Source organism: Leptopilina boulardi, unplaced genomic scaffold (assembly GCF_019393585.1).
Source record: "Leptopilina boulardi isolate dan_hultmark-lab unplaced genomic scaffold, ZJU_Lbou_2.1 LbouV2_300, whole genome shotgun sequence".
NCBI classification, from domain to species: Eukaryota; Metazoa; Arthropoda; class Insecta; order Hymenoptera; family Figitidae; genus Leptopilina; species Leptopilina boulardi.
The window spans coordinates 860,812-887,470 of record NW_026137864.1 but is presented as its reverse complement, the minus strand read 5'-3'; the positions used below and the strand labels follow the sequence as shown (position 1 = coordinate 887,470).

General features: G+C 23.9%; 2 protein-coding genes across 8 annotated transcripts in view; one reads left to right on the top strand and one right to left on the bottom strand.

Moving 5' to 3' along the window:
- LOC127282571 (FUN14 domain-containing protein 1) overlaps positions 1-26,659 on the top strand; it is a 192,978-nt gene that overhangs the window by 39,327 nt on the left and 126,992 nt on the right. The window lies entirely within an intron of this gene.
- Positions 257-26,659, bottom strand: part of LOC127282559 (histone demethylase UTY) — a 146,847-nt gene continuing 120,444 nt past the window's right edge. For 2 of the 5 annotated variants that reach the window (XM_051306869.1, XM_051306871.1), the window contains 8 exons: positions 19,323-19,512; positions 18,469-18,684; positions 15,334-15,489; positions 14,790-14,976; positions 11,879-12,211; positions 8,616-10,302; positions 5,901-6,238; positions 257-5,738 (listed from right to left, as the gene is read on the bottom strand). In XM_051306869.1, the coding sequence (XP_051162826.1) occupies positions 5,520-5,738; positions 5,901-6,238; positions 8,616-10,302; positions 11,879-12,211; positions 14,790-14,976; positions 15,334-15,489; positions 18,469-18,684; positions 19,323-19,512 (3,326 nt within the window). In that variant the 3' untranslated portion in view covers positions 257-5,519. Of the gene's footprint in view, positions 5,739-5,900; positions 6,239-8,615; positions 10,303-11,878; positions 12,212-14,789; positions 14,977-15,333; positions 15,490-18,468; positions 18,685-19,322; positions 19,513-20,230; positions 20,391-20,505; positions 20,650-26,659 lie in introns of those variants that run through there. The other 3 variants (XM_051306872.1, XM_051306873.1, XM_051306870.1) reach the window with 3 other exon arrangements.

The following is a 26,659-nucleotide window of genomic DNA, read 5'->3' as shown; positions in this document are numbered from 1 at the left end:
AAGGTCACTTTTTTCTCAACGCGTCACATATTTTATATAAATAAATATTGTAATTCATTTAAAGTACTAAAAAAAACTGTTCAATTTATTAATTAATTTTTCATTTCAAAGAATCATAATTTATATAATATTTTTATATAAAATTTAACAGTTGATTGACTTGATTTCCAAAAAAAAAAAAAAATGAGGATAGGAAGTAAGGAATTTCTCACAAATTGAGAATAAAAAGAAGGGACAAATATTGAAAACTATAAAATATGAAAACGAATTCTGTATAACTGTATATTACATTATTTAGTGGTAAACACAATGTCTTACAATTTACCAGAAATCATAATTGGAATAGTGATAAGAATAATACTAATAGCTACAATTAGATCTCGACTGTACAATTTTTATGTATATACGATACATTTCTTTTTTTTTTTTTTTTTTTTTGTTTTTTCTTTCTTTCTTTTGTTGAAAAAAAAAATCTATACACTAATTTATTATTAAAAATTAAAATTTAATAATGATGAGAATCGCGACACTTAACAAAGGGGACTGCACCTTTATTTTCGAAAGATTTTTCAATTTATTAATTTTTTTCTTCTATAAATACAAACAACATCGGATCATCGAAGAATGTAAAAGAAAAAAAAAACTGTTTTTTTCCTCAATTCTCAATAGACCGCGACAAATTTACGTATCCTTAGAAGATTTAATAGTTTTGTTTTTTTTCTTTCGAAGATATTAGATTACAAAGGCACTGTACACATAAGATAAGAGCGCTAGAGGCGGTCCAAAGACGTTCTTTTTTTTTAAACAGTAAAATTGACCTGTTTAAAAATATCGAATTTCTTTTTTTTCATTCACTAAATGTTAAAATTATAATTGCTTATAATTAAGGAGCCGCCTCCCACATATCCGAGGGCATCGATATTTTTTTTATTCATTTATTTATTTTTTTTTTATAAATTTATATCCGTATATTGAAAATATTGTTTCTTTTCCAATTTTTTTTTTTTTTTTTTATTAATTATCGATGCGATCGGTGATAAGGGAAACGCACCTGCAAAAGGTGGTTTTTTTTGTGTATCACAATTTGGCAGTGAACGTTCTCACATCGAAATTCAGTTTACTTTTTTGTTTGTTTTTTTTTCGCCTACACGGGAGTTAATATGTATTATAAATTAATTTAAAAAATATTTTATTATATCTTTATCATTCGAAAAAAATACATTTCTGTTTTGCTTTTCCGCGTAATTCGATTTATTTTTATGAAGAAGTGTTTAGAATACAACTCAAGCCTTTTTGTGTATTCTGTTTTTTTTTTTTTAGTTTCTTGTATTCTATTCATACTATTATAGCGAAAATAGTGTTTTTTTTTTCATTTCATGATTTTTTGTGGCAGATTTTTTTTTTTTTAATTCTCAATTGTACAAAATTCTGTGTCTGTATCAAAATACAATTCTTCCTCTACGAGAAGTTAATACAAGATTTTTGTTACATTCTTTTTTATGGCCATTGTTTAATATCCTAGCGATTGTGTAAATATCGTTCACTTTCTTCTTAAAAAAAAAAAATATCTATTTTCTTTTCTAATTCCCAAAAAAGAGTAAATAATTCTTTAACATTTGGAAAAGAAACTTAATAGCTAATCGTAAAAGTCGGGTTGTCACAAAAAAAAATTCCGATTTCATTTTTTAATCAAATTTGAAATCAATTTTTTATTATTACTTTTAAAAAATGAGAATTTTCTCAAATTTCAATAATTATACTAATTGTCAATAATTTTTTTCCCCTCCAAAAAATTAATAATAATAATAATAATAATAATAATAATAATTTTAACAGTCTTTTTGAAACTGAATCACTAAAAAAAAATTGTTGCTTATTATAAAACAAATCGAATCACATTTAAAAAAGAGAGAGAGAGAAAAAAAATTGCTATAAATTTTGAATAATAAATTAAAAATATACAAGTGTCAACTCGACTCAATGATTACTATTATATATATATATATGTATATATATAATAAAACCAATATTCGATGCTGCGAATCACTTGAAAAGCTTGAGAACTACATTTGTAGAAGAAAACAAAAAAAAAAAAAAAATGATTCAAAAATTATTTTTTTTTGAAAAAAAAGAAAAAAAGGCAAAAACAAGTAGTTCACTGCATTTGCAAATGCATTCTATGAATTAAAATTAATTTAAACTATACAATAAAGAATTACTTGAAACGCAATGTTCAAATAACAAAGTCACAGCGTCTAATTGAATTTTTCCTAATAAACTTAACTAACCACAGAATATTATTGGATCATTCATGCTGCAAATTAGACCAATTTTTTTTTTTTTTTTTTTTTTTTTTTTTTACACAATCATAGCTAATTACGACTTCTAGCCGTATTTTTTTTTGTATATAATACAAGCAGCATAAATAATCAAATCATTTCTCTCTCTCACACAAATACACATTTTTTTCTCGCGCATGCATTCCAAAAAAAGCTCTCACGAGCTTACGAGTTCTATCTCGGTCCCTAAATTCTTAGCGATTTACATTAAATATAATATTTATTTATATATTTATTTATATATATATATATATATTTATATATATTTATATCTATATATATTTTTTACATAATTTATTATAAATCATAATCGAAGTTGTCATATATCAGTCCCAAATATTGTTAGAAATTGTAAGTTTTCTATCAATATCATAACGTTGAGATCATTTCATGCCATTAAAATAGTTTTCTGAATTATTTTTTTTTTCGAATATTCTAAGCTAGCGTATTGCTAATTTTAACTATACTCTAATTAGGAAACTGTTTTACATATTTATATATATGAAAAAATGTTTCAAGATATTTTTTCAAAAAAAAAAAAAAATTTGCATTTTTTTCTCTATTTCAAAATAATTTAGACACGGTTACGTTATTTAACGTGTGAAAGAATTTTTTTTTCTGTTATCGTCATTAAAATTGATGAGAAATTAAAATTTACGATAATAAGTTAATGATAGAAAAAAAATTCAGATAATTAAATTTTTTTTCACTCAAAATTCATTACTATGAAAATTAATTTAATTTTAATTAATTTATCGCTAAACGAATTTTTGTCAATTTCTCATTTAATGAATTTTTTGTATAAAAATTCTAGTCGAAAATTTTTTACTATTTGATGATAATATCATCAAAATTAATTTTTATATTTCTCTTACATTTAAGCGAATTGACGAAAAAGGAAAATATTTTTTATTACGCTATCATTGCAGGAAATAGAAGTTTAAAAAAAATACTCCTTTTTCATTTTAAAGAGAAAATAATTAATGCACAATTTTTTTTTTATGTACAAGATTTTTCGTTTTCTTTTTTTTTTTTTTTCTAAATTGTATCTGAATATATTATGTTTATATTTAGAAGTAAAAACTTGAGGAGATTTTAATATATATTTTTTTTTATACCTAGAGTAAAAAAAAGTCCAAATTTGCAAATTCCATCTTCGATAGAGTTGATACACATTTTTTCTAAATCCTGCTTTGTTATTCACATAAATATTTAAAATATTTATCCATATTATTCGTGCAATAACCCTATTGAAGTTGTTTCAAAAATTTTTTTTTTTTTCTTTCTTTCTAAAACTAACTTTTTTTTCAAATACTTTTTGAAATTGACATTTTTTTAACTTTCGAAAAGAAATTTTTTTTTTTAAAGAAAATACTTTTTTTTTAATAAAAAATTTAATTTTTAAGAATTTTGGAAAAAATGTCTTCAGAAAAAAATGTACAACAATTTTTTCAATTTTAAATTTTAACCCTTTTGAAGTAATAATAACGTATAACCGTTTAATCAATTTTTTTTTTGAGCAGTTTTGTATCTATTTTATTCTAGTTTAACAATATCAACAGTAGCTACAAATTCACGACTTTCTATTAAATTTATCGTGATTTTTAGAACATGTTTTTTTTTACTTTTTTAAATCATTTGGCAGTGAGCGATGCTTTATTTTTATATTTTTAATATTAATTGAAAGTCGTCATTTAAAGTCAAAAAAAAAGCATTTGATCGAATTTTTAAAATTCATACATATACACAATAGAGAAAACAATAAGAAAAAAAACAGAGAATTTGCAGATTTGGTAAATGTGAAATTAATTAATTTCATTGAATATTGAATGAGTAATGAAATTTTCAATCTTGAAATTTTTTGAGAAAACTAAAAAAAAAATTTATTTACAAAATTGAAGAATTTTTAATTCCCTGAGATTTTTGAAAATTATCCCCAAAATGAGGATGTTTTACGTTCAAATGATAAAAAAAAAAAATGTAAAGATTAAGTAATTTTTTTTTCTGAAATGCGTATATATAAATAAGAAATATTTAATTACAGTGAATAAGTACTTTATAAGTCTGATTAAATTTATAAAAAGAAATTTGTTTTTTAAAACTTCTGTACAAAGTTTATGTTCTTTTTTTTTTTGTATCACATATTAGGATTATCGTCTTAAGTGTTAAAAAAATCAACTATAAATATATAGTATTAAATTCATGAATTTGAATATCAAATATATATATATGAAATTCGTTTAAATATATCTTAAAAACAATTTGAGTTCACTCTAAAAAGAATATTCAAATTTGAAAATTTCAAATTACGAATATTTCAATGAAACATTTTTGTTTAATTTAAAAATTTATCTAGCAATGATTTAATAAAATTTCATTGAGTTCAAAATTTTAGAAATTATTGGCAATTGGGATTTTTTTTCTGAAAATTGCCAATAAAGAACTCAAAAAAAATATTATCTAACATTATACTAGTTTTTTTTTTGCGTAGTAGAAAAAATTTTAAATACTCACATTTTTTTTATGTTACAATTGTGATTGCTAACCGTTTTATAATAAAAAAAAAAAAAAAAAAAATACGAAGATTTTTCAGAAAAACGGTGAATTGTTCAAATATCACTTTGTTAGACGGTATACTCTTACTCCTGTGTTACATGCCCGAAGAGATCTCTCTTTCTCTTTCGTTAATAGAATTTAAAAAAAAAATTTGGTACCCAAGAGCTATGGAAAAATATTTCACATTCTCTCGCGGACTTGTCACAGGAATCGAAAGATATAGTCCGTTTCTTATATTTTAAGGAATTATACTAAGCGTTTTTTTGTAAAAAACTTTTCTTTTCTTTTTGTACAATTAGAACTAACTAATTAGATCAAGTTACGGGTAACTTTGAAATCGCGTTTTAAGGAGCAAATGACACTCATCATCTTTTGTTTTTTTGTTACTAAATCTAAAAGTGAAATTGTGTAACAATTACTCCTGTGCGGACGCGTTTATACAGTGTCTCTCTTTTTTTTTTCTTTTTTGATAAATAAAAAAGAGAAATTCTGTTGTAGCTCTCAGGTACATAAGGATGCTTATTTTCTTTCTTTTTTTTTTTATGAGAAATATTTACAGAGATCGTACCACTAAAGTTATTGAAGTGTACTCAAGTAGTCCAAATATCTGTGTTGCATGTAACCTCAGGAGGATTGAGTTGTTTGAACTGAATGAGAAGCCGGAGCTGATAACGTTGTATGCAATGAAAAACCATCATAGACATCCATTAAATCACGCATTCTATATTCTTCTAAACAGACAAATCCCTCTAATGATGGCGCTTGTTTTCGCGCACAATCCATGCAATGTACCACGTGACGTTTCTCTTGCTCGCGTATGAACAATATATTAAATACTTCAATCTGAAATGAAAAAAATTCACTTTTGTAATTTCATTTTTTTCTTTCTTTTATTTGGAAAATTGAATTTAAAAAAAATTGGAAAAATAATTATAAACTTTTACAGGGAATTAAAAAAAATAAATTTTCAGATAAAATATAAATAGAAAAATATGAATAACTTACTTCACATTGTCCACAATAATGTGAGGCCTCATTCTTTCCACGTCCATGGAATCTGACCTCAACACCTTTACTTTTAACGAATTCAAGGATCAGACAGCATTGTCTCATTGTACGTAGGAGACAATTTTTAATAAGCTCAAATAGCCGTGGATCTGATACCTTTATATTTCTAGCTAAATTCCAAGATAAATGAACCATCGGCACTATTGATTTGAATGATTGTAATTTATTCCACTCGTAACGTTCAATAGCCAACTGGTATTGACGAGCGGTCAATGGTCCAACATTCCATGCGATATTATTGCACCAACCAACTGCTTGTACCCAGTGTACGCAACCTGGAAAATATATTCAAAATAATTTAATTAAAATATATATTGATACGAAAAATTTTCTAAAATTTCAACAATTATTAAATCTATTAAGAAAAAGAATACAAAAAGTTTGACAACTTTTCAAAAAAAAAAAATAAAATAAAATTCAAGCCTTTTCAAAGTTTTCAAAAAAAATTTTTTTTTTCTTAATTCACCTTTAAAGCAGTAATTCATAATACTTTTAAATCTGAATTTTTTTTTAAATATTAAAAAATCATGATTTTTAATAAGTGTACAATGCAATTATTTACATATTTTTCCATTCAAATTCTTGGAAAGTATAAGTACATACATTTTTAATAAAATTCTTTAAACAATTCAATTATATTAAAAATCTGCAATTAAATTTTACAAAAATCTATTTGATTCTTCACAATCATTTGAGAGAAGCGTTAAAAATAAAATTTGCCGATGAAAAATAATGTAAATTATAAGATAAATTCTCATTTTTTGCAGAATTTTAAGTACAATATATATAAAAAATTTCATAACTTTTAAAATGTTTTTAATTTTTCCATGATATAGCATAATATTTTAAATTCTCAATAATTTTAGAAAATAAATTAGCCCCTTTCGATAAATAAAATTCCCCGACTTTTCCTTGACTAACAAATTTAATTATTTAATAATAAATTATTCAAAATAATTCAAATTTAAATTTCAAAATCGATTTTTTTATTCAGAAATATTCAAAAATTATTGTTTTCAAAAAATAAATTTTGCTTCTAAATTGTGCTCGTTTAGGACAAGAAGAATCAAATGTAAGATTTTTTATAACTTCAAAATTTTTCAAAAAATTTCAATTTTAAAATCCAAAAATAAGTTGTTTTTTTTTTATTCAGAAATATGAAAATTTATTTTTCAATATCTAATCTTGTGCTGTATTCGCTAGTCGAGCAGAAAAAGAAACAAATAAAACATTCATGAAAAATTAAGATTTTTTGAAAATAATTCAATTTTAAAATACAAAAGTACATTTTTTTTTTTATTCAGACATATTTAAAAATAATTATTTTTGAAAAATAAATTTTGTGATAAATTATGCTGCACTTGAAGAATTCATGAGCCAAAAGTTTTGAACGTTCAAATGAACGAAATTTTTTTTACATCTTCTTTAAGTAAGAATTTGATTACAAAATATTGTTTTAAATATGTAAAAAGAAGTTATTAATTTAATAATTGTTTAATTTATTGTTTTATTTTAAATTGCCATCATAATTTTTAATAATTTATAGATTAAAAAAAAATATTTTGTTCATTTGAACGTTCAGAACTTTTGGTTCACAAGAATTTATCACAAAATTTATTTTTTAAAAATAGTTATTTTTTTTTGAATTTTTTTGGGTGAAAAAATTTTTCTTCAAATTTTAATATTGAATTATTTTGAAATTTTTTTTTTATTTTTCGTAAATATTATAAGTAAATTGTTTCTTTCTGTGCTCAAGAAGCAAATTCAGTACAAAATTAAATTTTGAAAAATAATAATTTTTTTAAATATATATTTCTGAATAAAAAAATTTATTTTTGAATTAAATTATTTCAAAAATTTTTACTTTATCGTAAATATTATAATTGTTTATTCATGTATTTGACAAGCATAATTCAGCACAAAATTTGTTTTTGAATATTTCTGAGGAAAGAAACGTAATTTTGAATATTAAAATTATAATAATTTGTATTTTTCGTAAATAAAAATTTGTTTTTTAAAAATAATTATTTTTTAATATTTCTGGATTAAAAATATTTTTCTTGAATTATTTTAAATATAATTTATTATTAAAAAAAAAAAATTTTTTTGCAGCACAAATTAGTATAAAATCAGTCCAAATTGTCAATTTGTGGTTTCTTTCAATAAAAATTTTATCGACTTTTGAAGATTTTTTTACAAAATTTCTTGACTTGCGGCCAACTTGAAGATTTTACTTATAAAATTTCATAATTTTCAAATTAAACAAATATTCAAGGAAATGTCAAGTTTATTAAGTTGTCTTCAATGATTTGAAACTGATTGAAATAATAAAATTTTTGTAAAATAAATTATTTCATTTTCTTATCGTTATTTGCATAAATAAATAAATAAATTCCGTCGGTGAAATTCACGTTTATGATCAACGATTAAAAAAATATATATATTTTTTTCACTCAAAAAAATAATAACTAATTTTTTTGTCTATAAATTTTTTTCTAAAAAATTATTCATCAAAAAATGTTGGAAAAAAATTTTTTTTTAATAAAAAAAATAATAATAATTTGCTTGGAAAAATATTTTTTCTTCTAAATCGTTTATCATAAACGTTGTGAATTTGACTGATTTATAAATAAAATTAAAAAAAGAACTTACCGGCATTAACCCAAACGAGATCACCAGGTCGTTGCAAAAACCTATAAACAGGAATATTCTCCTCATATAAATCTTCAAGTGAAGGCCACCAGCTTCCATGAAGATAATTAATGTTATTGCGTTCACATAAAGCACATATCACTCCCCAATAAGCGTCAGGCACTGCGAACCATTCACAATCACCGGGTCCAATATTGATATTAATTGAGCAGAAATTATTATTCTCTTGATGACCAGGAGTTCGACTACCAGGTACTTTCATATACAATTGTACAGTATTCATACCAAGAATAACATGGCCAACGTGACTCAACATATTACCAGCCGAGACAACTCTCGCAAATGCTGGAAGTTTCATAAGTTCTTGCAATTGTATCTTCCATTTTCTCTCGTCCGATAAATCAACATTTGTTCCAAATCTCAACATTTTTGACGCCGGCCTACCAACAACGCCATATGAATTTTTCTTACGTCTCACAACGCCCGTACTATCCTTTGAATCAGAATCCGATAGATTTGACGAATGTATACCCTGCGATTTATCACGTTCCTCCTTTAAACTCTCCTGAAAGCTCGACGCTTGATAATGCGCATATTTTGCAATTGTCGTATGACTACGATGACTAATACAACCCCAAACACGACGACCCATTGATTGATCCCAATTTTCATCGCTCGTCTGTTGCATTTGTGTTCTCACTTCAATACCATGATCGGGATTTGCTTCAACCAATGTTTTCGTTGAAAATAAACCAAGATCAAGTTTTAATGCTGCCGCTAAACCACGAACAACAGCTATTGGATGTTTTAAACAGAATTCCTGTAATTGTGGACTGAATGCATCTTTTTTATTCTCCAAATAAACACTTGGTGTTGAGGGTAATAATTGTTCTTTTGTTAAACGTTGACTCGGTGGATCGGGCGGTGCAGGAGGCGGTGAACGATCACTTAATATTGAACAATTTGGTACGCCCTTTAAACCCTGACCTTTTGATAATTCAATAATTGCCTTTGAATCCATTTCAATATTAAATTCTTGCTCCTGTTGTGATTCGCAGAGACTTTCAAATTTCAACACTGATTCAACTTTATTTGTACTCGATGTTGCTTCACATTTAACAGTCATTGATTGTTTAATTCCTTTATTTATGTCAATGACAATATTCGACGTTGATGTGGGTTGAATGACAATGTCATCGGTTTTTTCAATTTTCACATCTTTCACCAACATTACCTTTTCATTGCTGTCTTCTAAATTTGACGGGGAAAATGGACCAGAACTTAGTGTGCCATTATTCATAATATTTGGTGAGACAACGTCCTTTTCATCTAAATCATCGGAACCAAAATGTTTGAGTAAATCCTCAGCTAACGTTGTGGCAATGTCCTTTTGTGAAAGAAGCGCTTGAAGCTCTTGATCAGTTACGCCAAGATCTTTATTATTTGCCGCTGAGCCCTCGGGATAACAACTTGTTGTTGATGATATTTGAGTGAAACCTTGACTTCCATATTGATTCGATTGATATTGATTGTATTGACCGGGTGTTTGTTGACGTGGTGGGAAATTTGGATCAGAGGCCGATTTATAAGGCATGCCTGCTGGTTGTTGAGTGTTTCCAGTTGCCGCTGGACTATAACCAACTGTTGAGTCGGAAAATCCAGTTTGGAGTGCCACAGTTCCGCCCTGCTGGAAAGAAAAAAAAACAGTCAAATTAGAGTCACACATATATTTTTTTGTAATTTGTTTTGAAATTCATTTATCTATAGAGAGTCAATTTTTGGAAAAAAAAATTCAAAACCTCTTCAAGGTATAAAATATAAATTTTTTGTAATAAAAACAAAAAAAAAATTTATTATACAAATTCAAATCAATTGAATTAATTATTAATTATTAATTATTGTTAAATTTCAATATTTTTAATTTGAAAATTATTTTTAAATAATTAAATTATCGAAGAAGTTCATTAAAAAATTTGAAAAGGATAAAAAAAGATTAGCAAAGATTGACATTAAAGGTCTCGGATCGACTTTAAGGTGCAAAAAAAAGTCGTTTTAGTCGATTTAAATTCCGAAAAAAGTCAAATTTTTTATTTTAATTAAATTTAATTATAGTTAATAAGTATTTCACTTTAAATAATTAATATTATTAGATATTAAATCCATTTTATTAATTCCTTAATAATAATAATAATAATTCTATAGAAATATTGGAAAAAAAATTTATTTCGAATATTTCAGAATCGAAGACATAAATTTTTTAAATTTTAATTAAGTAGGACAAATTTCTAAACAAAAAAAAAAAAATGCTGAAAACAATTTAATTTTACAGTTTTTAGTTGAAACTTTTTTAAATAATTGATTTTTTAAAGAAATATTAAAATTATTAAAAATAATTGAACTTTGGAAGAGTTATAGTTGAAATTTGTAGAAAAAAATTAAATTTCAATTTTGTGCATTAATTATTAATACAAAATATACCTATATATAAAGTAATTTAAAAAATATTAATAAAAAGAATTAAATTTATTTAAATTAATTCAATTTTGTAATTGCTCAAGGGTTTTTTAATTTCTGTGAATAGTTAAATTTTACAGAATTTTTAATTAAAAAATGTTTTTAATAATTGATTAAAAATTAAATTAGATTAAATAAATAATAATAAAATAATAAAAGAAAAAAAATAATAATAATATTAATAATTTAATTTTTTTTTTAAATTATTAAGTTTAGATTTTTGAAAATAATTCAATTTCATGTGATTATGAATTGAAATTTTTGGTAATTTTATTTAATGAAATTGTTTCATTTCTTTTTAGAAATTTCAAATAATTATTAAATTTTTTAAATATTTAATTGAAAAATATTTTCAGATAATTGAATTTTTGAAGAATTTTATTTAAATTATTGAAAATAATTAATATAGTGGAAAATTTTAGTAAAAAATTTGTTAAGTATTTAAATGTTTGGAAAAGCTGCATCGTATTTTATTTTAAAAAAATGTTGTAAAAAAAAGTCGAAAAAGTCGTTCAATCTGAGGCCTGGATAAAAGAAAATTCAGATAAAATGAAGTTTTGGAAAAAATGAAAATACAAGTAAATGAAATTTTCGACAAATGAAAATTGAAATAAATAAAATTTCAGATTAAATGAAAAATTCAGAAAAGTAAAAAATTCATCAAATAAAATTTCAAACGAAAATTTGTTAAAAAAAAAAAGTCTAAAGTATATAAAAAGAAAATATTTTTGAAATAAAAAATAATTTACCGGTTGTTGAGGTAGTCCATAATTTTTAATAACACCCGGTTGTCCTGGCTGGGAATGTGTAAAACTCGCGGGATAACCAGGTTGACCAGGTCGAAGTCCTCGTGGCGTTGCTTGTTGTTGCTGTTGTTGTTGTTGCTGTTGCAATCTCGTTTGTTGTTGATGTTGTTGCATTGCTCTGTATTGATGTTGTAATTGTGCCAAAAGCGCTTGTTGCTGGGGCGATAAGCTGCCTTGATTTTGTTGCAAACATTGTAACATTTGCAATTGTTGAGGGCTTAAATAAAATGAAGGCGGCCTTTGTTGTCCACAAGGCGAAATGGCATCATCTCCCGTCTATACAATGAAAAAAAAAATAAACAAAATATTATTATGTTACAGAAAAAAAAACTAGGTCGGCTTTGCCCCTTCATCTACTTCTCAATATATATATATTGTTTCGAGAAAACTTAATTTTTTCAATTTAAAATAAAACGCAATTTTTCACGTTTTTTTTTAAATTTGAAAAAAAAGTTAAAAATTTTTTTTTTTTTCTTTTCTCATAACAATTGAAGAGTTGGAAAGCAAAAGAATTGTGAGCCTTCCTAATAGTTTTTTTTTAGAATGTTATAATTTTTCTTTTCTCATAATTTAATCAAAAAAAATTGTTCTTTTCTTGATATTTTAAAAAAGAAAAAAAATCTAAACATTCTTGATGATCGATATACTACCTTCAGGAATATTTCCAAACAGTGGCAATTCTAATTTACTATATTACTAAACTATATTTCTTCCGTATTCTTTTTTCCTATATATATATGAATACTCTCTAAATTTAAATCAGTGAAAAAGTCACTGGTCTCAAATCAGTCGCTAAATTCTAGCTATTTGAATCAGTAACATTTCACTGATTTTCAGTCAAATTAATTGATTCTCCAGTGAAATGTCACTAACTGTCAGTGAAAACCACTGATTCAAATAGCTAGAATTTAGCGACTGATTTGAGACCAGTGACTTTTTCACTGATTCATATTTAGAGAGTATATTAAGTACTATTATATAACATTATTTCATCATTTTAAACGAAATTGTAAAGTTTTATATATAATTTTTGCTAAGAAGCAAAAAATGAGAAGATGGGTTTTTGTAAAAATAAAAAAAATATAATATAAATTACAGATATCAAAAACATTGAAGTAAAATAAACGTTTAATTGATATATTGATAGGGTTGCCACAAGAATAAATTATTTCAATTTCCCTGACAAAAAAAAATGTTATTTTTAATGAATTATAATAAAAATCTAATAATTTGAAGTTAAAAAACGTGTTTTCCTACTATAGAGGGTGAAAGAATCAATTATCAAGGCAGCTTCATTTGTCGAGTTGCTATCCTGGGAAAAAGGGGGTTGATTGAAAAAAAAATAAAATAATACAAATACCGTTCAATTATTATCTATTTGAATTCAAACTGTTATTTTCGAAACGTTTCGAACTTTCAGATTTTTATTTATTTTGAAAATAATTTAACTGTATATATTATATTTTTATTCTTTTTCTTGAAGAAATTCATATAGACATTTTAATTCCCATAGAGTAGAAAGAATTGAAATGAATTTCATTTTTTTTTTAATACCACAAAAGTTTGAAATCAATTGAATTCATTTTATAAAGTAAATATTGCATACACTTTTTTACTCATTTTAATAAAAATGAATTAATGTGCATTAAAATTATTGCAAATATGACTAAAATTAACAATGTTTTCAATTGCAAAATCAACATCATTTTAGAAATTTTGTCTTTATTTGAAATTTTTTTAAATAATTGAATTAAAAAAAAAATAAAAAGATAATTAATAATAATTGAATTTTAGAAGAGATAAAGTTGAAATTTTTATAACGAAAATTTTAGAAGGTTTTAAATTAAAATTTTTTTTAGAAGTAATTGAATTTAAAGATTTCAAATTTTAATTAAAGATTTTTTTTAATTTCTGTGAATAATTAAATTTTACAGAATGTTTAATTAAAAAATGTTATGATGGAAATTATTAAGTTTACATTTGAGTCGCCGGAAAGTAAAACCACACATAAAATTCTGACTCCCATTGAATTAACATGGCCGTCAGAATTTTATGTGTGGTTTTACTTTCCGGCGACTCATTTTTGGAAATAAATTAATTTTATGTGATTTTGAAATTTGTTATTTTATTTGCTGAAATTGGTTTTTTTTTAGAAATTTCAAACAATTATTGAATTTTTAAAATATTTCATCGAAAAATATTTTCAGATATATTAATTTTTGAAGAATTTTATTAAAATTATTGAAAATAATTAATTTAGCGACGAATTTTATTTCAAACATTTTGTATGAAAAGTAGAAAAAGTTGCATCTTATTAAATTAAGTCGAAAAATGTCGTATTTAAAAAAAAAAAAAGAAATAACTAGAAATCTTAAAAATTTGTGTTTAAGAGGTTTTAAGAAAGGGGGTTCTAAAGGTTTAAAGAAAAAATCTAAAAGAAATTTTCTTCTAAATTTTCCTGACAAAAAAAGACTTTTTCCTTACTTGCCTGACTTGTGACAACTTTGATTGAAATAAAATTTTTGAATTTATCACTAATATTTTAACAAAATTAAAAATAATTTTGAAATATTTTCAAAAAAAACTTTGTTTTTAATTTTTTTTTTTTTAAATAGCAAAAAAAAAATAAAAATTTGACCTCATTTTTAACCACTTATATTATGCTACATTGGGATCAGTTTGACCACAATTAGTATTTCATCCTTCGGTCCTTTGGTCGATTCTCTTATTTAAACAAATGAGGAATTCAATCAATATTGATTAATAATATACATGTTTGTTTCATTGAAATTCGAAATGAGGAAAAAAAAAATAATTGAATATTTTTTCGAATTGTGCATGTGTGTGTGTGTACCTTAAATCTCTTAACGTTAGCAGCTTGTCCTTGTCCTTGAGGATAAGGAGGTGGAGGATGTGCCGGTGTACCACCGTATCTACAACCTGGACCTCCAGCAGCTGGCTGCTGTTGCTGTTGTCTACTAGACATTTCTGCACTAATAGGCAGATTCCAAGCTTCATCTATTGGCGGCAATTGCCGTCTTCTATAATTAATAAAGAAAAAAAAAAATTACAAATCCAAGGCACTAGTAATAATTTTTATAAAAAAAAAAAATTATATACATATTAATTTATTTTATAAATAAATTATTACAAATTTAAAATTTTTAATAAACAAAATGAGAGAAAATAAAAGTAAAAAAGTTGAATTATTTATTTCAAAAATAAAGGATAATTTTAAGTTATTAATAATAATTAATTAGAAGAATTGATAAGAATAAATAATTACAAATTAAAATGAAAAAAAAATTTAATATTATTTAAGCATTTTTCATTAAATAAATATTCAATCTTGATTTATGTACTTTTAACAAAGTAAAAAAATAATATTTTTTGCTTACGTGGTAGCAACGGAAGGCATTGGGGCTTGACACAAATGATTTTGCAAAAAATTGATGCGCTGCCGAAGAGATGGGTTCATCGAAGCGTTACCACTAGATTTAGCTCCTCCGATGTTTATCAGCGAATTTGTGCAATTTGGTGTATTATTATTGCCTCTGTGTAAAATAAAACAAAATCAAATAATTATCACATTATTCACTATTATAAACTATTATTTTTATTAATTTTTAAATACATTATTTTATTGTTATTTTTTATTACATTTTTTTCTTTATTATTAACATATTTTTAATTTATATAAATAAATATAAATTTAATTTATTTAAATATCACTAAACTTATTACTAATATAATTCATCAGCTATTATTTAATATTTAATTCACATATAAAATTTATGCTAAATACTAACAAATGGGACATTCTACGTGAAATGATCAACTCTGATCATGGTTTATTTTTCTAATAATGCTTTTAAATATTACAATTTTATTAAAAATATATCAAACGAAGAAAAATAGATGTGGATTTTGTTGTAAATTTCGTAATTTTTGACTTTATGGTATTAATTTTAAAGATTAGACAAATTTTAAGTTTAAAAATTGAAAAACAAATGTGACGCGCTTTGAAGAAAGGGACCTTAGAAACAGAAAATTATAGGTTATATTTTAAAAAATTTAAGTGAAAATACACAAAGAGGATCAACTTTCAATACAAATTATTGATATTTAAGTCTTCATTACATCAAAAATATTTAATAAAAACTGATTTTAATTTTACAAAAGTAAAAAAAAAATTTTTAATCAAGGTAAAACTAATGTAAACCTAAACTATAATTCGTTTGCTTCTAAGATCCCTTTTTTTTAGAGCGCATCATAAATTTTAAACCAATTTTTCATAAATTATGACCATTTAAAAAAAATTAATATCTTAAAAGATTGCTTAAATTTTATACATTTTGTATACCAAATTAATGAAATGTCGAAAATCTGCTATACAAAAGTTCAGTTAAATAAAAATTCTAATAATACAGAATTTACAGTTCAATAAAAATTCTTCGATATGAAAATTTGGTTCAAATTGGCTTTATATAATTAACCTAAATAAAAATTCGATCATTTTTAATTCGACACCATCGAAAATTTCAAAAGGTCTAAAATGTGGAGAATATTCATGCGTCCAGTTTCAAATTACAATGTATAATCAAAATACGTGCGTTTTACATTTCATAAAAAATTAAAATCCAAGAGAGCAATGATTTCTCTTTAAATTACAAAACGTACAAAATATAATTTTTACATTATTATAATAATTATCGTTTTAAAATAAATTAAAATTTTATTGACAAGCCTCGGATCGACTGTAAAGCGCAAAAAATGTCGTTTTATATTTAAAAAAAAGTAGAATTTTTTATTTTAATTAAATTTAATTATAGTTAATAAATATTTTACTTTATTATTTTATTAGATATTAAATTAATTTTATTAATTCCTTAATATGAATAATTCTATATGAGAATATTATCATGAAAATTTATTTTGAATATATTTCAAAATCGAACTAAGACAAATTTTCAAAATTTTAATTAAGTAGTACAAATTTCTGAAAAAAAAAAAAATTCTTAAAGTTCCATTTTTAAAATTTTTTCAAGTTTAATTTAAGCAATTAATTTGAATTTAAAATTTTTGCATAGTTTTCCATTAAATTTCAGACAATAATTAAATTTTATAGAATTTAAAATAATTTATATATCAAATAATTTTAGATAAAATTTTTAAAAATTAATTAAATTTTCAAATATTTACAATTCACATTTTTGAAAATAACTGAACTTTCAATTGATTTTTGATTTGACAATTTTTTGTGATTTCTATTGATGAATAATTTATTTAGGGTTGTCAAAAAAATTCTATTTTCTTTTACCTAATTTAGTCAGAATTAAAATTTTTGTTCCTGACACAAATGAAAATATTTCAAAAAGGTTTTCAATTATAAAAAATTAAGACGAAGCTGAAATACGCAACGTTTATGATAAACGATTTTTAAAAAATAATTTTTTTAAATAAAAAATTCTATTATTTTTTGCCTAAAAAAATATTTCTTTTAGTTTTTATTAATCAATAAATTATAAAAAAATATTTTTTTAGATAAACAATTTTTATAATTTTCCGTGTTAAATAAAAATTGATTTCTAATCGTTGACCATAAATGTTGCGTACTTCAGCATCGTAAAATTAAGACAATAATTTTTAGAAGCAAAAAAATGAATTAAAAATTTCAAAAATTATAATTTTAGCAGTATTTTTAGAAATTTGATATTTTTATCAATTGAAAAATGCTTTCATATAATTGAATTTCGAAGAATATTATAAAAATAATTAAATTTCGGAAGAGTTAAAGTTGAAATGATTAAATTTCATAAAGTTTTAATCTGAAAATTTTAGAAGGTTTTAAATTGAAATTTTTGAAAATAATTGAATTTCAAGTGATTTTGAATTGAAATTTTCGATAATTTTATTTACTTATTTTTTTTTTTTAATAGAAATTTCAATTAATTATTGAATTTCATAAAAATTTTAATTGAAAAATAGTGTTAAAAAATTGAATTTGTGAAGAATTTTATTTTTGTTTTAAATTGAAATTTTTAAAAATAATTGAATTTCAAGTGATTTTGAATTGAAATTTTCGATAATTTTATTTACTTATTTTTTTTTATAGAAATTTCAATCAATTATTGAATTTCATAAAATTTTTAATTGAAAAATAGTTTTAAAAAAATTTAATTTGTGAAGAATTTCAATTAAAATGATTGAAAATAATTAATTTAGAGAATAATTTTAGTTAAAAATTTGTTAAATAATTGACGTAAATTTTGTTAAAAATTTTTTTTTAAAAAAAAAGTCGAAAAAGTCTTATAATCCAAGGCCTGTATTTATAAAATTATTAACGAATAAAAATTTTTTTCGATTGTAAAACTAATATAAAACAATAAATATATGTTTGAAAATATATGAAAAAAATATATACATATATATCCGAGTACAATATAAATATGAAATAGATATATAAATTCGAATAAATATTATGATAAATAAATGTACAGGAAAATATTGACTATACAATTAAAATTAATTACCTTGAAGCATTAATATAACAAGCTAATGCGTCCTTGGGTTGACTGACACTTTCATACAAAATTCCAAGATTGGTCCACGCAGCTGAATGTGATTTATCCAATTGTACTGCACATATGTAAGCTTGAAGTGCATCTGTTGGTTGATTTTGTTGTTGATAAAGTACACCTATACTGCACCAGGTATCTGCATTACTTTCAGACTTTTCCACTGAATTTCTACAATAAAATTAATATTTTTATTAATAATTTAGATATAAATAATTAATTTTCTGATTATCGTCAAAGTATAACAAAATTATTACGACGCTTTTTCAATTTTCTCTTACAAAATCGATTATGTTTTTCATTTATTATTATCGTTTATTACGTGGCTATTATATAAAATTTCTGTAATAGAAATACACTATATAACTTGAGAATAAAAATTTTCATTTTACTTCTAATTGAACCCTTAATTTAATTTTGTAAGGAATATTTATAAAAAAAAAAAAATCCATTTAATAAATTAATTAATACAATTACTGACGTTCATCAACAATTTTTAAAGAAATATTATTTTTCAATGAAAAATTCTCTATTTTCGTCTCAATATTTTCTTAAAAATTATTTTTTTCCGTTTTAAAAAATAATTTGTTTTCTAATCGTTTATCATAAATGTTGTTGGCTTAAAAATTATAAAAACAAATAAATTTTGTCATATTTTAATAGCAATTTATAATAATCAATAAATAGGCCAATTATTTTTTTTCATTGCGTAAATATTGTGATAATTTCAATAAAATTTATTATTTTAATAATTTTTTTTTTTTTTTTTTGCATGAATTTTATTTAATAGAAAATAAAAATTAATTTACCTATAAGCGATGAAGGCCTCGTGAATTTTTCCAGAAGCAGCAAGACAACGTCCTAATAAATAAAGACTTTGTCCACTCTTCGGTTCAGCTTCTATGGACTTTTGAAGACACTGAATAGCAATATTTTGTTTATGCTGCCTCGGAAGTGTTATACCCAAAAGATGGCAATCAACGACATGGTACATCCATCCTGCAAAAAAAAAAAAAAAATTTTGAATTATTCATTATTATTTTATTTATTTAATAATAAACGAACCAAAGTCCATTCATACATAAGTATTCCTAATTCCTATTTTGTTGACAAAAAAAAAAAAAAAAAAATAACTAAGTTCAAATTTATATTCAAAGAATCTAAATTATTAAACAAAATAATAAAAATTATAATAATAATAGTAATAATACAAATAATAATAATAATAATAATAATAAAAGTAGTAATATTAATGATTTTGCAAAAATAATTTACGTTTAAATTTATTCTCAAAGAAGCTAAATTATTGAAAAAAATAATAATAAAAATAATAATAGTAATAATCATAATAATAATAGTAATAATAATAAAAATAGTAATATTAATAATTTTGCAAAAAAAAAAATTATTCCTAACTAATGATCTGAAAAAGTTGATGACTTCTTAAAAACAATTTTTTTTATCCACTAATTAATTTCAAACTACTGAACACATTAAAAATCACATTTTTTTTATTTTACAAAAAACATTTAAATAACTGATTCTAATAATTCGAAATATTATAATATACATTTTTTCCCCCTTGAGAAATATTTGACTAAAATAAAAAAAAAAAACACAATTTTCTATAATTTCAAACTATTTATGAGAATAAATTAAATCTTTGAAAAAATATTGATAATAATGATAATAATGATGCTTTGGAAGAATTTCTCACAATGCAAAAACGGAACTATTGAAACAGGAAACGAATTTTTTGAAACAGCTGCCGAATAGAAACTAGGAAGCTAAAATCTAATGTTGAGAAGTGGTTCTTGAATTTGTGGATCACAACACATTCACCTCCTCACTCTTCCCCCACCACATTATATTGTAATGCAAACGACACTTTTTAAAGTCCATTTAAAAAAAAATATACATTTTTTTCTCATCCCCTCCGGAAAAAAATGTATATCTTTTATTAAGTTAAGATTAGATAAAATTGAAACTAACTCAATGGAATGTCGAAAAACGAATTTTGAGTTGCTCTTCACTCATAACTATAACTATAACTATAAACCGAGGGCGATAGACAAGCAGCAGCAACAGCAGCAGCAGAAGCACTAAACCTAAACTGAATAAGTTTTCGCAGGTATATAGCCAAAAGCCCTACCTAGGGTGGCCCACTGTTGCCCCACTCTCTCTCTCTCTCTCTCCCTTCTTTTTCTGACTCGAATTACAACCCTCTATAAACATAGGCGTAGAAAAGTGTCTAGGAAATAGGCAACTAAATGCGGGGTCGACAATCTTCTCTACACTCTCGATAGTGTCTACGTGACTCTCCAGTCGTCCCTGATGTCGAAGACCCTTCAAACATGGAACGCGATATATTTCTCTCGATCAAAATGCAACGAACACCATCAGAATCAGTGTGTTTAGAATTTCATTGAAAACGCGATTAGAAAAATTTTGAAATTTATTTCTTTACTAATAATAAAAAAAAAATAATTCCTTCAAATTCGGTTTCATAATTACATTTTATATTAATGCACTTATTGAAATTAAGTCAATTTTAATTCAATTTCAAAATTGAATAAAAATATACAATTAAATTTTTGAATAAATTTAATTTTTATTCAATTCAGGGAAAAAAGTTCCAATTTCAATACACTATAATTACAATTTATTTTCGGAATTAATTCCGCAGAAATTCAATTTACTTTTGGAATTTAATTAAATTAACAAGCAGATTTAATTTCGAAATTAATTTAATTCAATTTTAGAATATTAAAGAAATAAAAATAATATAATGAATCATAAAAAAAATTGTAATTCAACTTAGATGATCCTAAATCGAGAAATTTCAAATCAGTCGTCGACGTCTCTAAAGTATATATTATAAATTTATGAGTGAATGAATTTTCTGCTTCAATCTCAATGGAGACTATTTTCCCCGAGCCGCACTATCGACGATCGTATAACGATGTGATGCCCAAGAACTGAAACTCGAAGAACGTGTGAGTCGCTACAAATTGTTGCGATAGTTATGGAGTTGCTTGTTGGGAAAACTTGTTCTATCATTTTATACTACATACATATAATACCAAAGTCAAATTGAAATTCAACTACATATATCGAGTGCGAGCAAAAAAAGAATTTGTTTCCGATCATGTTTATAACTTCCAATTTGTATACACCAAAACAAAAAAAAAAAAAAAAAACAAAAATTAGCAAGTGTAATAAATTAACAACCTCAATATTTATTTATTTTAATTAATACAATATTTTTAATCGAATTTTCTAGATTTGTACGATACAAAATTACAAACTAAGAAAATTAAAATAAATAATACAATAGAATTTTTTAGGTTAGGAATTTTGTCAAAATTTACAAGTATACGAGTGCCAATTATATAACACAAAAAAATAACAAATATAAATAAATATAAAGAAATTTTTAATATTTTCAGCCATAAAAGAATTTCTTCTCAACTCACATGAACTTGCCGCAATATTAACAACTTTGTCTCAATATTCTAAACTTGCAGCATAATATTCCAGAAATAAATTAGAAATTCGAGAGAAAAATATGTTGGCAATATTGTTGAAAGTCGGTATTATATGGAGAAATCTATATAATAATAATAATAATAATAATAAAAATAATTTTTATTATTATTATTATTATTATTATTATATTATCAATAATAAAAATTGTTGTTTAAATGAATGAAAAAAGAGTTAATAAAAAAATCGTTTATAAATACACTTGATGTGAGTTAAAAGAGAAGTTGTGTGACCTGCGCCTAAATCCCAATTGCCATCATCCTAAACACCTGGCTCAACGATGTTACTGCTCCTTGGTAACAAAGAATCACGAGAGTTGTACCTGAGCTACTGAATCCTCAGCAATGGAATATAGTCACGATCTTGAAAATATATTTTCTCAAAAGGTCGCGCAGAATAGACCCAAGAGTGTATCAAGAAAAAAAAAGGTCAAATAGAGAGGAGGGAAGGGGGGGGGGTTGATTTTATATCCTCCAACAGAATAATGTTTCCGGGACATAAATTTTCAAATACAATATATGTATAAAAGAAAAACCTTCGTGTGTCTATAAAATTGAAACAGGTTACTGGGTCCATTTATCATTAACTGTAATATTTAAGTTTGACTTCTTTTCTCATATTATTATGATTTACAACCTAATTTCGCGAATTATTATTATTATATTCCATATTTGTGACACGCTCAAAAAAAAGCACCTGAGAAGCAAACACATTTTAGGTTATGTTTACAAAATTTTAATTTTACACTGAAACAAAATTTATTTCATTCAAATACTCGATTAATTTTGACTATTATCAAATAAATATTTACATGAAGGAAATAATTTTTATTTGAATTAAATAAAAATTGTATTTAAAAAAATATAATTTTTGTATTTGAAAAAAAAAACCATCTCAATAATTATTTGATACAAATAAATATTTATTTGATAATAGTAAAGTAATCGAGTATTTGAATCAAATAAATTTTTTTTCGGTGTATTTAAAAGTTTCTTTTTAATTGTGGAAAATCAAAATAAAGGCTTAATGTATGTACTTTAAAACCAAACTTTATAAACATAACCTATAATTTTTTGCTACTTCAATCCATTTCTTGATGGGGCATCATATTTATTTATTTATATTTTATATTCAATTTTCCTTTTTTTGCCTGCAATAAAAGATAAAAAAAAAAAATTTTCTTTTTTGTTTATATTTTAAACACATAAAGAGTCATAGAAAAATAGAAAAAAAAATATCGACATTCATAATCATTTTTAACTTTTTTAACTTTCATAGAAAAAGGAGAAATATAAATTTACAAAAAAAGAAAAGAACAAAAATAAATATACATTTAGTTCTATGAATTTTTATCACAACTTGTGGGGGAAAAAAATTGAAAGGAATATTTTTCCAAGAAAGAGAAATAATATTTTTTTTAAAAAAAAAAAAAAAGTTGATTCTATTGTTTGCCCTTAAAATTAGTTCCTGACTATTAAAAATATTTGTGTGCACGCTTAAAGTAAGATCGTCAAGGAACTTAAGAAAAGCTTCTTGCTTGCTATGAGAGGAAAAAAAGAAAAAAAAAAAAGTTGAACAAATGCGAAGTATCGTAAACAGGTTGTAAAAGAAGACCCTCGAGAAAGCTTTCCATTTTAAGAGAGAAAAAGAGGGGGAAAACAGCTAATATTATTATTATTATTATTATTATTATTATTATTATTATTATTATTATTATTATTATTATTATTATTATATTATTAAAAATCCACAATTTCTTTATTTAGTTGTTATTTTAAAATCCCTAATCTCTAAATCACTAAAAACCAGTAGAATAATTGCTAAATTAGAAAAAAAAGTTAAATCTGCTTTACCGACTGCTGATCAAACAGATTTGATCTCTTAAATTAATGTAAATTTCAATGAACTAAAATAAGGAAAATATTTTAAAAACGTTTCACTAATTTTTTGTGTGCTTTTACAGAAATTATATTTATTTTGAAATTCAGTATTTTTTTTTATTGATTTTCTTATTAATTACTATTAATTAATAATATATTAATCTCTAATTAATTGTAATTTATTCATTGATTAATTAATTAAAATTAATATAATAATAAAAATAATAACTAATTAATGAAAAAAAATTGATAAAAATATTGAAACTCAAAATAAATAAATAATTTCTATATAGAGGCACATATAAAAAATTATAGTGAAACATTTTTAAATTATTTTCCTTATCACTGAAATGTGGATAACAATACACGACTTTTACTGTATGAAATTATATAACGTTTGGAGTAATTCACTTTTCCCAGACATGTCGGCAGACAGTCAATTTTATTCACGTGTTCTTCATCACATGTGGGCGTTTAACTCCATTCATTCGCAGTTTCTGTCATGTTTTTTTTTATATAATCTACTATACACACACACACATATATATATAGTCTATTTTGTTTTGTTTGCAATGAAATTGATGTTTATAACAAGTTTTTTTTCAATATGCGAAAAAATCCAGATCAGATTGAATGGAAAAGCCAATATTTTAAACAATTTTGATTTTAGGTTATGTGGGAAACTATCTCACACGGACAAACTTTTACCACTTTTTTTGTGAAACTCACCATATATGTATTTTTAGTAAATTGACTATTAAAGTGAGGGAAAAATACAAAATTTCTTATTTAAAAGAAGTCTCTTTAACTTAACTCCTTTTTTTTTTTGAAAAAAATTATCTCTTTTTCTTCAATGCTTGTAACTTTAAACTACTAGGTATCTGAATTTTTTGGGTTAACAAATTGGGACGTAAATGATAAAATTTGCCAGAAATAGCGAAACCACGGTAACTCATGCACTCACGGTAATACCCACACTTACCCTATATGATAATTCATAGGAGGAAGCAAGATACTAAAGAATGTTTAGTATAAGTCCAAGTTAAGAAAAATTCGTCCTGGACTCAAAGTCGTAACAAAAAAGGGTTCGTTAAAGCCCTCCCCCCACCGACTTAAACGCAGCAATTATTAATTAATTTATAATTGAATTACAAATAATATTAATAACGCTTTACTTTCGATTTTTTTTTCTTTTTTCTGTGTTTAAAATTTTACTTCCAGTTAGATTATGCATTGAAAGAACATTTTTTCTTTATGAAGTTACGGGCGCTTAAGCACATAGTACTTTCCTGAGAACAGCTGAGCTTGCCTATGAAACCCAAAAAGAATAACACATGTCATGTGCATCTCATAATATTAAAGTTTATAATTCTTTTAATTATTGATAATCGGTTTTAAATGAAAATTATTTCTGATTCTTTTGTAAAGTTGGATTGTATTTGTGTTGCTTCGCGTCAGTAAAAGTGAGGTTAGGTATGATACTATTGCAATTTACAGAAATTAAAAGTTACTCGTCTCGGACTTGTCTGGTGACTTGTTTAATGTAAACACGACGGTGTAAAATATCGACAATGACTGATTGTGAGTTCCTACAGATTGAGGCATGTCATTTTATGAAAAAAAAAAAAAAATTGTATAGAGCGTTTTCTAAAGGAATTTGTTTATACTCTTTTATGTGTAATGTTGTGATTTTTATTAATAAAGTTTTTTAAAAAAAAATACAAAAACGAAGGGACAAGTTCTCATCGTATCAAGGAAATTAATCAACGTTGGACACGATTATTACTACGAAATTTTCTTTACAGTTTTTCCCCCACTTTGATAATCAATTTACTAAAAATATATACTGAATTTAAGAAAAACGACAAAGTTTCTGCGTGCATGCGTTTCTACAATGAACAAATTTTGTAGAAATTGTCTCTTTAGCAGAATAATTATATAAGTTTTTGCAAACGGGAAATAGAATTCTCATATATTATATATAAATATGTATGTGTCAGATGAGTTGGGATTTTTAAAAAAGTGTCCGTGTATATCCCATCTGCCAGGTATATACAAATACATGCGTGTATGAAAGATAGTGAAAATAAAGAGTACAAGAAAAAGAGGGGGGTAGGGGGGATTCTCACAATTTTTCGTCTCACTTGCACTTCCATTCACTATTCGTTATCTCGCTCTCTCTCTCTTTTCTATCTTTTTCTTTTCCTTCTAGATCATATACATATATGTACGTCTCTCTCTCTCTCTCTCTTTCTCTACAACTCTCCCCTCTTGCATTCCCCTCCATCGCATCTTCTAACCCACCCCCAATCCGGAATAAATCAATACATGTGTCTGCTGCTTGGTGTATATACCCGCTGAACCTTAAACCAAAACCCGAAACCCAATGGGGGAGGAGGATGAAGGGAGTGAATAAAGCAGGAAGTTCGTTGTCTCAAAATCGAATTTTTCAATATCGCTTTTTTCAACTAAAAAAAAAATCCATTCATCATTAATTCATTCAGGGATTTATTTTATTTTTTTTATCTATTTTTTTTTTGTCTTATAAAATATCCGCGATACTTTATTTAAAAATTTATAAATATTTCGTCTCAACTTAATATTATTATTATTATTATTATTAGGGTCATTCCATTATATTTCATCTGAAGTCGTTGCGGCTTATTTTTAGAAAAATCTGATAATTTGTAATAATGATATTTAATATCCGTACAATTCAT